The sequence below is a fragment of the Paroedura picta genome, chromosome 1 (assembly GCF_049243985.1).
Source record: "Paroedura picta isolate Pp20150507F chromosome 1, Ppicta_v3.0, whole genome shotgun sequence".
Taxonomy (NCBI): domain Eukaryota; kingdom Metazoa; phylum Chordata; class Lepidosauria; order Squamata; family Gekkonidae; genus Paroedura; species Paroedura picta.
Window position 1 is genome coordinate 198070501 of NC_135369.1, and position 15604 is coordinate 198086104.

General features: G+C 47.1%; 1 protein-coding gene across 2 annotated transcripts in view; it reads left to right on the forward strand.

Annotated features, from left to right (window-relative positions):
- Positions 1-4705: 4705 nt before the first annotated feature.
- Positions 4706-15604, forward strand: part of LOC143826957 (serotriflin-like) — a 42055-nt gene continuing 31156 nt past the window's right edge. Inside the window, exons 1-4 of one of the 2 annotated variants that reach the window (XM_077316000.1) lie at positions 4708-4990; positions 5467-5529; positions 5624-5734; positions 7064-7125. In XM_077316000.1, coding sequence (XP_077172115.1) covers positions 7066-7125 — 60 coding nt within the window. In that variant the 5' untranslated portion in view covers positions 4708-4990; positions 5467-5529; positions 5624-5734; positions 7064-7065. Of the gene's footprint in view, positions 4991-5466; positions 5530-5623; positions 5735-7063; positions 7126-15604 lie in introns of both variants that reach the window. The other variant, XM_077316010.1, reaches the window with a different exon arrangement.

Genomic DNA, 15604 nt, shown 5'->3' on the forward strand with positions numbered 1-15604 from the left:
TCTTCCCCCTCCGCGTTTTCCACGTGACCCGAAATCGCCGTTTCGGCGGCCGTGCATAATGGGCCTATGAGAAGAAACAGGATCAGTGAGAGTTAGGGCAGAATGTATTTCTCTTCTGTTTAATTTGAACAAAAAGTTGTCCTTGGTGGTTTGATTTGCCTTCCTTGTTGCAGCTATGCATTCAAACCCACTAAATTTGATTTTAAAAACTGTGAAGGGTGGCCATTTGCACAACCCTTCCACCTAATGCCTGACAACGAAAAGTTCTTTGCTGGGAATTTCAGAGAAGGCAAAAGGCTTCTTCCTGCTGGACAAGCCAAAAGGGTTTTGGTAACTGCCCCAAGCATGGAAGTGACAAGTAACACAGACATATAGACGCTGGAAATGGGCCTTGACTCACAAACTTAGATATTGCAATAAATTCATTTTATCACAAAACTCTTTCTTATCACAAAACTCTTTCTTATTCTGGATGATGCAGACTGACATGCCTATGGTAACCCCTCTGGAATAGAGGTGGATATATTGGCTAATTTCAACAAAGTCAGTTTTATTCTGTGAGGTGTTATTTTTAAATGGGTGTTTGAAAAAAGCGATGTAGAAGACTCAGCTCAAAATTAATGAAGGTAAAAAGCAGTTGAGAGTTGTTGAAACATTAGGTTCTTGTTAGATCCATGGGTTCATAGACCTCAGGACGCTGGGAGTTCATTTCAGTTCTAGTGTGACCCCAGCATTATAGGACAAGAATCAAAACGGAACTGAAGAAACCTGCAACCAACCCCAATTTATATACAAAAGCCCCTCAATCAATCTTCTCGCCTGTGCAGAGACCTTGGGGTACTTGTGGATTGTAAACTAAACATGAGCAGGCAGTGTGATGCAGCGGTAAAAAAGGCAAATGCCATTTTGGGCTGTATCAACAGAGGCATCACATCAAAATCACAAGATGTCATAGTCCCATTGTATACGGCACTGGTCAGACCACACTTGGAGTACTGTGTGCAGTTCTGGAGGCCTCACTTCAAGAAGGACGTAGATAAAATTGAAAGGGTACAGAGGAGAGCGACGAAGATGATCTGGGGCCAAGGGACCAAGCCCTATGAAGATAGGTTGAGGGACTTGGGAGTGTTCAGCCTAGAGAAAAGGAGGTTGAGAGGGGACATGATAGCCCTCTTTAAGTATTTGAAAGGTTGTCACTTGGAGGACAGCAGGATGCTGTTTCCATTGGGTGCAAAGGATGCGCAGTAATGGGTTTAAACTACAAGTACAACGATATAGGCTAGATATCAGGAAAAAATTTTCACAGAGTAGTTCAGCAGTGGAATAGGCTGCCTAAGAAGGTGGTGAGCTCCCCCTCACTGGCAGTCTTCAAGCAAAGGTTGGATACCCACTTTTCTTGGATGCTTTAGGATGCTTAGGGCTGATCCTGCGTTGAGCAGGGGGTTGGACTAGACTTTAAACTGACTGGATCCAGCACATGGGATCTAGCCACACATTGGTCAATTACAGTGCAGGCTTATGATCCTGGCTTGGACCTCAAGTTCGGTCCTTGGCAGAACTACAGACACAACAGTCGTAACATTAGGAAAGATGGGCATAGAGCTGTCCCCCTCCAGAATTGATTGATGGCAGAGATCAGTTCCCCTGGACAAAATGGCTGCTTTGGAGGCTAGACTCTGTGGCAGAGGTCCACGGTGTGGTTCCTGTGGGGGAAATGGCATCCGCCAACACCTTTCCTGGCATCCATTAAGTTATTTTAGGAAGTGGATGGGGTCATGCAGGGCTCTTGTCCAGCTTGGCTTCTGATTGGCCACTAGAAACCTGACACAGGGTGCTGGGCATGAGCACAAAAGGGCTACCATAGGAGGTAGAGCCAAGCCCACATAGGAAGCCCAGGTGCCACACAACTTTGAAAGAGGAGTGAGACTAAATAAAACTAGCCCTGTGGAGGCAGCAGCAGCTATATCGATGGTATTTTTATCTGCACAGCTCATTGGCTCTCCAGTGGACATTCAGAAGTCCTGCCAGGCAAAAGACCCCACACGCTTTTTGAAATAACTAGGTGGGTGTCAGGAAAGGGATGATGGGCACCACCCTGGGAACTGCTGATTTGAACTATGTTAGGCATGTCCTACTGTTGGCCAGGCATCCTATTTTTTTGGGGGTGGGGTGGGGTGGGAGGAGAATCCTTCCCTTAAAAAAAATTCACAAGAGGCAAGTCCCGGCCCATCGGAGGTCACATAGTAAAAAGGACAATGTCAAAGGACATTGCTAATTTAGAATGTTCCAGATGCTGATTCAAATGGAACCAACAAAGCACTGGCCCTGCTCTCCTTCAAAGAACACTTTGCCCATGTATGATACAATCACTGAAACTTGGGGAGGAGCGTGTTTCCTGCTGCAAATGTTTTTAACAACGCCCCCCTCCCTTTTTGACTTATCCCTCTTGGTTAAAGCCAGTTAAGGGACCTGCTATGTGCAATTAGAGGGAGGGCAGACATATCCTAAATAAATAAATACATTCAAATGAAAGGTGTCATGCTGATTTTTTAAAATTGCAATTGAAATGCACATCCTTTAACCCATGTAGAAGTGGCTGAACAATTATTTAGTTCTGAAAGATTGCATTTGTAATTTACTCTTGTAACCATTAACTGAAACAAATTACAGCATTAGCATTGAAAACACTGTTCTCTTTCAACTGAACCAATCTGAATAATGTTTCAACCCACATGGTTCACTGAACCTTACTACCATGTTCTTGGTTTATAGCCTTCAGTGATGCTTAAAGCATCATTAAAAATTTTGATCCTTGATCCCTTAAAAAAAAATTAATTTCGGGAAGTTGCCAAACCTTATCTAGGAAGCCTTTGTGCATTCGATAATGACAAGAGCAGGAACTGAATGTCCAATTTAGCATCCCCCTGTTGCTTTGGAAGGCCAACAAACTGGTCATGAAGACCAAGGTCCTCAGAGCTTTATGCCCCGCCACCACCAACCAGCTAATGATCCCTGGCCCTAAAGAAGTCTGCCTGGCCTCAATCAGGGCCAGAGCCTTCTCTGCCCTGGCCCCTACCTTGTGGAATGAGCTCCCAGATGAGATCAGGGCCCTGACAGAGCGAAAGCTGGGCCTGCAAAAGGGAGTGGTTGAGACCAGGTGACCAGCAACATCTACAAGGCCCCTGCTCCTTCCCTCCCAGAAATCCTCCCATGTGTTCTGCTCTGGGCCTGTTTGCATTGTTATATTCTGTTACCTCTGTTATAGTTTAATGTTAATGTTATTATTATTATGAAAAACTAAGAACTGTTATCTGCTTTTTATACCTTCAAGGCCATATGTGTACCTGAGGGACCACCTCCCTGCCTATGCCCCCAAAAGCGCTCTACGCTCCACCGCCACCAACCGGCTAATGGTCCCCGGCCCTAAAGAAGTCTGCCTGGCCCCCACCTGGAGGAATGAGGTCCCTTAGGAGATCAGAGCCCTGACAGAGCTAAGACAGTTCTGCAGGGCCTGCAAAAGGGAGCTCTTCCGCCAGGCATTTGGTTGAGACCAGACATAACCAACAGCATCTGAAGGGCCCCTGCCTCCTCCCTCCCTCCCTCCCTGAACTCCATCAGTGCGCTCTGGACCTGTTTGCACTGTTGCACTGTTTGCATTGTTTGCACTTTTACAATGATCTGTTATAGTATCAATGTTACGGTTATTTATATGTTATGGTTTGTTTCTTGTATTGTTTATACGTTTTATGTAAACCGCTCTGAGCCTCAAAGGGAGGGAAGTATATGAATATGAATATGAATATGAATAAATAAGGCCCTGCAAAGGGCCTTAGGTATAGTTTATCACACAAAAAGGGGGGAGAGACCCCAACAGAAACATCTGAGTTGCAGTGACATTGTCAATCAAATTTGGGTAGCCAGGTTCCCCCTGGCAACTGGCAGGATATGGGGTCTGAAAGAGTGCTACATCCCAACTGGGAAACTCCTGGAGATTTTGGGAGGGCAGGAACCTCAGCGTGGTACAATGTGCATCCTCCAAAGCAGAGGTCCCCAACCCCCGGTCCGGGGACTGGTACCGGTCCGTCGATCTGTCGGTACCGGGCCGCAGCTCCTCCTCATCCTCCTCCCCAGCTGCTGCCTCGGGGGCTGCCCTGCCACTCTGCCACCGGCTCACTTTTGGTGCTCTCCAGCGGCCGCCATGGCTGGGGCTCCCCCTTGACGTAGCACTGTGCAGCTGCTGCTGGCAGCGCCCCCCAGTGGGTGGGGGGAAGTCAGGGGCGCCGGCGGGAAAGCAAGCGGAGGAGGGGCTCAGGCGGCAGTGACATCCCTCGGCAAAAGACTACCCCCCCGGGCCACGGTAAAATTGTCAAGAGTTGACCGTTTCCCGGTGATGAAAAGGTTGGGGACCACGGCTCCAAAGCATCCGTTTTCTTCAAGGGGACTGATTTCCATAGCCTGCAGAAGAGCTGCAATTCCAGGGCTCCTTCAAATCCCACCTGGAGGTTGGCATCCCTAGGACCAAGTAGCTTATTGTGTGGCTCTAAGATGTCTCAAGAGAGCCAGTTTGGTGTAGTGGTTAGGAGTGCAGACTTCTAATCTGGCATGCCAGGTTCGATTCTTCACTCCCCCACATGCAGCCAGCTGGGTGACCTTGGGCTCGCCACAGCACTGATAAAACTGTTCTGACCGGGCAGTGATATCAGGGCTCTCTCAGCCTCACCCACCCCACAGGGTGTCTGTTGTGGGGAGAGGAATGGGAAGGCGACTGTAAGCCGCTCTGAACCTCCTTCGGGTAGGGAAAAGCGGCATATAAGAACCAACTCTTCTTCTTCTTCTTCTCAGCCCTAACCTGGTTAGGCCAGGCTTGCCTGATACCATCAGATCTCAGAAGCTAAGGAGCGCTGGCTGTGACAAATATGTAGATGGGAATTGGTTAGAGAACTGCACTCAAAGAGTTGTTGTCAATGGTGTTTCATCAGACTGGAGAGAGGTGAGTAGCAGGGTACCTCAGGGCTCGGTGCTCGGCCCGGTACTTTTTAACATATTTATTAACGATCTAGATGAGGGGGTGGATACACAGTTTTCTTGGATGCTTTAGGATGCTTAGGGCTAATCCTGCGTTGAGCAGGGGATTGGACTAGATGGCCTGTATGGCCCCTTCCAACTCTATGATTCTATGATTCTATTCTATGATTTTCACACTCTGAAGGAGCCTGAAAGAGGCTTCAAACAACTTTCCCTTCCCCACCCCCTACACTAGACACCCTGTGAGGTTGGTGGGAGCGCTCAGAGAGAACTACTCTGTGAGAACAGCAATAAGAGAACTGTGACTTGTCCAAGGTTACCCTGCTGTCTACATGTGGAAGAGTGGGGACTCAAGCCTGGTTCTTCAGATTAGAGTCCACCACTCTTAACCACTACCATGCTGGCCAGGCCGTCTTCAATAATGATTTTCTTGATTATTAGGGTCCTCACTTCGGGATGTGAATCCAATGAAGATTTGTTCTGCACATATTGCTAGAACCTGAGGTGTGAGTACAAGACTTCTAAAGAACTAATTAGTTCTTTCAGTAATTCCAAAAATGCAGATGGGTCCTGATGTGGGTTTTGATGTTGTTTGCAGTTTGTTCCAAAGCAGGAAGTGTTCCTGCTATATATACACCTCTTCAGTGCGGTTTAATTTTAATTCTCAGCTGGTGCTCCTTGGAGGACGCAAAGGGACCACACTTGAAAGGTAAATTCTAATAAGCCTTTATTGTAAGTGCCAAAATCCTATGGACCAAATTAACAGTTCACATTCCAAACTAGGACCAACTGCTGGCTTTCAAACCTGGTGTATTTGTTTGTTTTTTAAGTCAGTGAAACAAAAATACAGTTTAGGACAGTTCTCCAAATTGGGAAAGTGCCACTTAATAAGGAATGTTTGACTCTGACTCCCCTCCCCCTTCCAATTGCTTTCAGCCCCATTTGGAAAAAAAGATGTGACGTTATTAGTAGGACATGAACACTGCTACCCAATGCAGAACTATACCCTTTTATGCTCAGTTAGCTAGACTATGGTCAGTATAGCTAGGGTTGCCAATCTCCAGGATGAGCCTGGAGACCTCCTGGAATTCCACGTGACCTCCAAATGACAGGGACTAGTAGTTTGCAGCTCCTTGCAATTCTTCCCCACTCCCCTCTCATCCATTCCACTGAAGTCCCCACATACTCAACAGAGGGGGAAAGCAGCCTTCCATCCTTCTGACTCAGCCTTCCATCCTGGAGCCAGTTTGGTGTAGTGGTTAGGAGTGCGGACTTCGATTCTGCGCTCCCCCACATGCAACCAGCTGGGTGACCTTGGGCTCGCCACGGCACTGATAAAACTGTTCTGACCGGGCAGTGATATAAGGGCTCTCTTAGCCTCACCCACCCCACAGGGTATCTGTTGTGGGGAGAGGAATGGGAAGGCGATTGTAAGCCACTTTGAGCCTCCTTCGGGTAGGGAAAAGCGGCATATAAGAACCAACCCTTCTTCTTCTTCTTCTTCTTCTTCTTCTTCTTCTTCTTCTTCTGAGGTCAGTAAAATAAGTACCCAGCTTCCTGCTGGGGGGTCAACAGTAATGACTGGGGAAGGCATTGGCAAAACACCCTGTATTGAGTCTGCCATGAAAACGCTAGATACAATCACACAATTCCTGGGATTTCTTGAAGCCTGAAGAATGTATCAGGGTTTTCTCAATGTTAAAAAAATTGAGGAAGGCTGCACTAGTTTTTGCCCATTACAAAATGAGCCTTTATGCAAGTGCGTTGTAATGTTATTGGACATGCTAAAAAAACAACAAAGTGGCTCTCTTAATATCAAAGGGCATGATGGAAGGCAAAACAGACACCATTTGAAAAAATGCAGTCTGATCCTTGCTTAAACACCCTATTGAGGAACAGATGCAGCAAACTCAAGACATAACGATGTTGAAACAAAGTAAGAGAGGAAATGGTCCATATGGGTGAACTTTAGTACTCCAATGCATACAGAAGTGAAGTTCCCAGACCCAGTACTATATGGCGTTGTCTTTTTCCCTAGAAATGCACCTGCTGATCATGTTCCTGCTCTTGGCTACTGTTCCGGACCAATCTCTAGAAGAGGTACAAACCAAATACAGTGAGCTATGATTGCAATATGTCAATGATGTTTATCAAGTACTCTCACAAGTTCTGGAAATACTTTCCAACCAGCTCTTCCGACCCTAGTTTGGAGATTCCTAAACAGGATATCTGTAGGGGGTCCACTGAAGTGGTGTGATATGGGGGGTCCGGACTGTCTTCTCAGTTCCTACTCTTCTTTCCAGCCTACGTGAGGCACAGCCACCATAGTGGTAGTAAAGGCAGTGGGAGGGAGCAAATGGAGGGCTGAGGGTGGGGGTAGCGGTGGAGGGCTGAGGGTGGGGGTAGCACTTCTGGCGGTGTGGGATGGCATGGACAGCTTCCAGGGCTCCTCACATCTGAAAAAATTATTTCAGGGACTCCTCTGAAAGGTTGAAAAAGGATGCCCTAGTTATTAACCAAGCTACACATCAAATTTCAAAGGGCCAAGACTCAATACGGGGGACAACAGAAAGCTAGCAGAGTGATATTGAGAGCTACAAGAGTGTTACTAGGTTGCATTGAGGTTGCATGTAGGGCAGGTGGCACTTTGTCAGCTGGTAAGGAAGAAGAAGAAGGAAGAGGAGTTGGTTCTTATAGGCCACTTTTCTCTACCAGAAGGAAGCTCAAAGCGGCTTACAGTTGCCTTCCCTTTCCTCTCCCCACAACTGACACCCTGTGAGGGAGGTGAGGCTGAAAGAGCCCTGATATCACTGCTCAGTCAGAACATTTTTATCAGTGCTGTGCTGAGCCCAAGGTCACCCAGCTGGCTGCATGTGGGGGAGTGCAGAATCGAACTCGGCATGCCAGATTGAGTTCAAATCCCCTGGTCCGGATGAAATGCACCCGAGAGTACTCAAAGAACTTTCCAGAAAACTTGCACAGCCCTTGTCCATCATCTTCGGGACCTCTTTAAGGACTGGAGATGTCCTGGAGGACTGGAAGAGAGCAAATGTTATTCCGATCTTCAAAAAAGGGAGGAAGGATGACCCGGGAAACTACAGACCAGTGAGTCTGACCTCTGTTGTGGGGAAGATAATGGAGCAGATATTAAAGGGAGCGATCTGCAAACATCTGGAGGACAATTTGGTGATCCAAGGAAGTCAGCATGGATTTGTCTCCAACAGGTCCTGCCAGACCAACCTAGTTTCCTTTTTTGACCAAGTAACAGGTTTGCTGGATTGGGGAAATTCGGTTGATGTCATTTACTTGGGTTTTAGTAAAGCTTTTGACAAGGTTCCCCATGATCTTCTGATGGATAAGTTGAAGGACTGCAATCTGGATTTTCAGATAGGTGGATAGGGAATTGGTTAGAGAACCGCACTCAAAGAGTTGTTGTCAATGGTGTTTCATCAGACTGGAGAGAGGTGAGTAGCGGGGTACCTCAGGGCTCGGTGCTTGGCCCGGTACTTTTTACCATATTTATTAATGATCTAGATGAGGGGGTGGAGGGACTACTCATCAAGTTTGCAGATGACACCAAATTGGGAGGACTGGCAAATACTCCGGAAGATAGAGACAGAGTTCAACGAGATCTGAACACAATGGAAAAATGGGCAAATGAGAACAAGATGCAATTTAATAAAGATAAGTGTAAAGTTCTGCATCTGGGTCAGAAAAATGAAAGCATGCCTACTGGATTGGGGATATGCTTCTAGGTAACACTGTGTGTGAACGAGACCTTGGGGTACTTGTGGATTGTAAACTAAACATAAGCAGGCAGTGTGATGCAGCGGTAAAAAAGGCAAATGCCATTTTGGGCTGTATCAACAGAGGCATCACATCAAAATCACAAGATGTCATAGTCACATTGTATATGGCACTGGTCAGACCACACATGGAATACTGTGAGCAGTCCTGGAGGCCTCACTTCAAGAAAGACGTAGATAAAATTGAAAGGGCACAGAGGAGAGCGACGAGGATGATCTGGGGCCAAGGGACCAAGCCCTATGAAAATATGTTGAGGAACTTGGCAATGTTCAGCCTGGAGAAAAGGAGGTTGAGAGGGGACATGATAGCCCTCTTTAAGTATTTGAAAGGTTGTCACTTGGAGGAGGGCAGGATGCTGTTTCTGCTGGCTGCAGAGGAGAGGACACGCAGTAATGGGTTTAAACTTCAAGTACAACGATATAGGCTAGATATCAGGAAAATATTTTCACAGTCAGAGTAGTTCAGCAGTGGAATAGGCTGCCTAAGGAGGTGATGAGTTCCCCCTCACTGGCAATCTTCAAGCAACGGTTGGATACACACTTTTCTTGGATGCTTTAGGATGCTTAGGGCTGATCCTGCGTAGAGCAGGGGGTTGGACTAGATGGCCTGTATGGCCCCTTCCAACTCTATGATACTATGATTCTATGATTAGGTCCGCACTCCTAACCACTACACCAAACTGGGTCTACGCCACAACACCAAAATGGGGGGAGGGAACACTGCCTCAGCCTACCGCAGCCCTTGTGGCATTTTAAAATTATATTTTAACTCAGGCTAAGCAAATCCCCAGAGATTTTTCAACCAAGAGTTGGTAGCCCTGATCTGTGAACACCTATATTGTCCTGATGCTGTCCAGAGGACAACTTTGTTTGGCACTACATTTCTTCTCTCAATTTCCTTGGCTTCATTAGACTACACTGCCCTTCTTATACCATTGGCTGTGTTATCCTGTGCTTATGAACACTGGTGAAGTCATCACTTCAGACGTAGGGTGTCGTCAGCCAAACCACAAAAGTCACCATACAGGTCTCAGTATATGTAAAGGATTCTGAGGGGAAGCCAGAAAAATGGGAATGGAGCCATAATGTCACAGAATCAATGCAAAAGCCTGGGCAAAAAGAATGCATATCCCCAGGGAGGAGAGGAGCGTTTGGTCATCCAGAGAAACAAACCCCAGAGAAAGTAGGGCTGCCAACCTCCAGGTGGCACCGGGAGATCTCCTGCTATTATAATTGATCTCCAGATGGTCTATTTAGCCTAGAGAGGAGACTGAGTTGGTTCTTATATGGTTTCTCTACCATCTTCAAGTATTTAAAAGGGTGCCATATGGAGGATCACCTCTTGTGATCTGGACACTATACTCTTAATACGCCTTTTAATACAGCCCCAAATCTGATTTTCACTGCTGACTCATGTTCAGTGTATGGTCTACTAAGACTCCCAGATCCTTTTCACATTTACTACTGCCAAGAAAAGTCTCATGCATCATATAGTGATGCATTTGATTTTTCCTACCTAAACACAGAACTTTACATTTATCACTATTGAAATTAATTTTAGCCAAATTTTCTAGCCTGTCAAGATTATCTTGTATCCTGATTCTTCTGTTGTGTTTGCTACCCCTCCCAGTTTAGTGTCATCTGAAATTTTAATAAGCACCTACTCTATTCTTTCATCCAAATTATTTATGAATATGTTGGACAACATGTCCAGGAAAGATCCCTCAGGCACTTCAGTCATCACTCCTCTCCAAGAAGATGAACCATTTACAAGCATCCTTTGGGTATTATCTGTCAATGAGTTCTCAAACCACCTAACAGTAATAGGATCTATACCACATTTTGCCAACTTACCAATAAGAATATTATGTGGAACTTTATTAAAAGCCTTACTGAAATCAAGGTAAACAGTGTCCACAGCATACCTATGATCTAGCAAGGTAGTAACTTTCTCAAAAAAGAGATAAGGTTAGTCTGACATGACTCATTCTTGAGAAAGCTATGCTGAGTAATCACAGCCATCTGCTCTAGCTGCTCAAGAACCGACTGTCTGATGATTTGTTCTAAAATTTTGCCAGCTATAGACATCAAGCTGATGGATTGGTATTTATCCGGATCCTGCATTTTCCCCTTCTTGAAGATGGGGACGTTTGCCCACCTCCAGTCTTCTAGCACTTCACCTGTTTTTAAAGAATTGTCAAAAATAATGGACAGATGCTCAGAAATTAGACCTGCAAGTTCTTGGATGCAATTCATCTGGCCCAGAAGATTTGGTTTCATTTAAAGAAACTAGGTATCGATGGACTAACCCTATAGTGAGGGCCACAACTCCCACTCCTCATCACATGAAATTGAGCATGATTCCCCTCACAAGAGAAGACTGAGGAGAAGTAGGAATTGAACAATTCAGCCCTCTCTTCATCACCTGTCACTTTTGGATCCCCACAATGGTCCTACCATGTCCCAATTCTTTTTCTTATTTTGAATATAACCAAAGAACCCTTTCTTGTTGTTTTTAGCATTTCTTGCTAGCCTAAACTCATACTGTGCTTTAGCTTTTCTAACACTTTCCCTACAAGCATTGATTATTTGTTTATATTCCTCCTTGGTTATAAGGTCCTCCTTCCATTTCCTAAATGTGTGGGAGTGCCGCACATGCACATTTGCGGCCGCGCATGGCACAAATGCACATGTGCAACCCAGCCGCACATGCGTGCATGCATGGGAGTGCCGTGCATGCGGGTTTGCGGCCGCGCATGGCGCAAAAATATATGCACCGCCCAGCACGGCCCGACGGAGAGAGGGAGCCGCAGCCTGGTGCCAGGGCCTTTGCAGCCCGGCACCGGGCCACAGCCCGGTGGTTGGGGACCACCGATCTACTTGGTTAAGACACATTGAGGGAAAAATTAAATCTATAGGGATCTCTTTAGACTCCTTGTATCTGGTATCTGAAAAGGCTGCATTTAATTCAATTAAACGCAGACTGTTAGACATAGAAATGCAGGAACTTAGCAGTAAAGCTGGAAACGTTTGCTCGCCATTCAGCTTGGGGATCTCACCAAGGTCTCAGCCCCTAGCTGCGTTTTTCTACCATCTAATCATCCCACAACAGCATAGAGCATTCATGTTAGCTAGACCTAATGCTCTACCTTCTGCTGTTCTATATGGGAGATTTCAACAGATCCCGCATTCAGCTAGGTTGTGCCCCTGTGGACAATGCTGTATAGAATCAATTACACAAATTTTCTTCCGTTGTCCATTTATTCCTCGATCCGAGCTAACTTCCTTAACTCAGGTAAAGGTAAAGGTATCCTCTGTGCAAGCACCGAGTCATGTCTGACCCTTGGGGTGACGCCCTCCAGCGTTTTCATGGCAGACTCAATACGGGGTGGTTTGCCAGTGCCTTCCCCAGTCATTACCGTTTACCCCCCAGCAAGCTGGGTACTCATTTTACCGACCTCGGAAGGATGGAAGGCTGAGTCAATCTTGAGCCGGCTGCTGGGATCGAACTCCCAGCCTCATGGGCAGAGCTTTCAGACTGCATTTCTGCTGCCTTACCACTCTATGCCATAAGAGACAGTACTAGAGGGCCGATATTTTAAAAATGCCCCTTCCTCAGAGACTATGCCCCTGCCCCAGAAAGAGGCACTTCTTAACTCACTGCTGTGTAAATGAGAACTGCATTCGGATGAACGTAAGATCCAGTTTCTTTTGACATCCCAGAACCCTGATATAATTGAACCAGTTGCAAAGTTTTTTATATCTTGCCATGAGAAATTGTGAATGTATTATGTCTTCCTCTAACGCATGATCTCTGCCTTTGTTCTCACTAGCAGTGGATCCTTTTGCACTTTCCCTTCTTATATTGTACTTTTGTATGCTATTAAAGGCTTGTTGTTGTTGAGTCTATGATCCAAACTGTCCCCTACCCCCAATACCCACAGACATTCTCCATAAGGAGAGGAAGTACACCTGCCTTGCCCCACCCCAAGAAGGTTTCACACAGAAAAAGTGCTGGGGGGAGTTAGTTCTACTCAAAAAAATCCATTCCTCACAGTTCCTATGTAACTCATTCAAAACACCAAGTGGTTTTCTCATCGATCCTGATGGTGAGGGGAAGAGGAATGAGTTGGGAGCTGATGATAGTGGAGGCAAACCGCTGGCTGCGTTAGCAATGTCGGCAGGTGGGATTTGGATTATAGAATCACAGAATCATAGAGTTGGAAGGGGCCATATAGGCCATGTAGTCCAACACCCTGCTCAACGCAGGATCAGCCCAAAGCATCCTAAAGCATCCAAGAAAAGTGTGTATCCAACCTTTGCTTGAAAACTGCCAGTGAGGGGGAGCTCACCACCTCCTTAGGCAGCCTATTCCACTGCTGAACTACTCTGACTGTGAAAAACTTTTTCCTGATATCTAGCCTATATCGTTGTACTTGAAGTTTAAACCCATTACTGCGTGTCCTCTCCTCTGCAGCCAACGGAAACAGCATCCTGCCCTCCTCCAAGTGACACCCTTTCAAATACTTAAAGAGGGCTATCATGTCCCCTCTCAACCTCCTTTTCTCCAGGCTGAACATTCCCAAGTCCCTCAACCTATCTTCATAGGGCTAGTCCCTTGGCCCCAGATCATCTTCGCCGCTCTCCTCTGTACCTTTCAATTTTATCTACGTCCTTCTTGAAGTGAGGCCTCCAGAACTGCACACAGTACTCCAGGTGTGGTCTGACCAGTGCCGTATACAATAGGACTGGGACATCTTGTGATTTTGATGTGATGCCCCTGTTGATACAGCCCAAAATGGCATTTGCCTTTTTTACCGCGGCATCACACTGCCTGCTCATGTTTAGCTTACAATCCACAAGTACCCCAAGGTCTCGTTCACACACAGTGTTACCTAGAAGCGTATCCCCCATCCAGTAGGCATGCTTTTCATTTTTCTGACCCAGATGCAGAACTTTACACTTATCTTTATTAAATTGCATCTTGTTCTCATTTGCCCATTTTTCCATTGTGTTCAGATCTCCTTGAACTCTGTCTCTATCTTCCAAAGTATTTGCCAGTCCTCCCAATTTGGTGTCATCTGCAAACCTCCACCCCCTCATCTAGATCATTAATAAATATGTTTAAAAGTACCGGGCTGAGCACCGAGCCCTGAGGTACCCCGCTACTCACCTCTCTCCAGTCTGATGAAACACCATTGACAACAACTCTTTGAGTGCGGTTCTCTAACCAATTCCCTATCCATCTAACTATCTGAAAATCGAAGTAAACAACATCAACCGAATTTCCCCGATCCAGCAAACCTGTTACTTGGTCAAAAAAGGAAACCAGGTTGGTCTGACAGGACCTGTTGGAGACAAATCCATGCTGATTTGTCTTGGATCACGGGATACGTTTTCTGGGACCATGGGATAAGTTTTCTAGAAGGCCTCCTAGCACAGGATGAACTTCACATATACAAGTTGGGAAAGAATGGGTTTGGCAAGAACCTGAGGAGATTCATCAGGTGGGCTTTAAACTGAAGTCACAAGGGGAAGTAGATGTACATCAGCCATGTTCAGGATTTAAACATCATGTGGTATGAAATGCACATAACAATTTACTATGAGAGGACATGCAGTGATGGGTTTAAACTACAGGTACAACGATATAGGCTAGATATCAGGAAAAAAATTTTTCACAGTCAGAGTAGTTCAGCAGTGGAATAGGCTGCCTAAGGAGGTGGTGAGCTCCCCCTCACTGGAAGTCTTCAAGCAAAGGTTGGATACACACTTTTCTTGGATGCTTTAGGATGCTTTGGGCTAATCCTGCGTTGAGCAGGGGGTTGGACTAGATGGCCTGTATGGCCCCTTCCAACTCTATGATTCTATGATTCTATGATTCTATGACTATGCTCAAAGTAGGGCTTTTCCCTTGGCCAGGGGCCAAGTACTTCCTTCAGTGGTCTTGGAGGGGTGATACAAAAAGTCCCCTAAGGAAGACAGGTTGTGTCCCTGTGATCAGTGCAGATAGAAATTATGGAACATACTAGAAGCAAACCCCATTTCTAAAAATGGGCAGAAGAGGACCGGCGTGCGGAGCCTCCAGGCGGCTGAGATGGGGGGTGGAAGCCTCCGGCTTGTCGGGCAGGCAGAGCAGTGGCGGTGAGCGGCATGGGCAGGGCTGGGGGGTGTGGTGCACAGCGGGGTGACGGGGCACACTACCAGGCATGCACCGAGCTCCACGCATACATGGTAGATCGCGGCGACACCTGGGGGGCAGGGCAGGCAGAAGCATAAAGCCGAGCGCCACCAGGCATGTGCGGGACTCCCGCGTCGTGGTGCCGGCCGCATGAGTCATGCAGCCTAGCCGCGAGCAGGCTCAAGGGGCAGCAAAGCGGGCGCTGCGGAGAATGGTGAGTAGGGTCAGGGAGAAGGGTGCGCGGGTGGCGAAAGGGACGGTCGGGGTCAGGGTGGGAAGTGAGGGGGTGGCAGGGGTCGGAGAGGTGCGACGCGGCCGTGGGTGCGACGTGGCGGGGTTGGGCACAGGAAAAGAGGTCGGGAGGTGCATGGGGGTTAGCGTGCAGTAGGTTCCCGGGCAAGGGCTGTCGCTGGGTGGAGGGAAAGCAGCAGGGGCTCCGCGTAGCAGCGGCGTCTGGAGACGCTCCTTCCCGGCATCCCCCCCTCGTCCGCAGGCAAACGCTGTCAGTTGGAGGCAGGAAAATGTGTGGAGGGCGCAGCGGCGAGGACGGCTGGCTGGGAGGACTGTCGAGTTGGCGGCGCGGTGTCCCTAG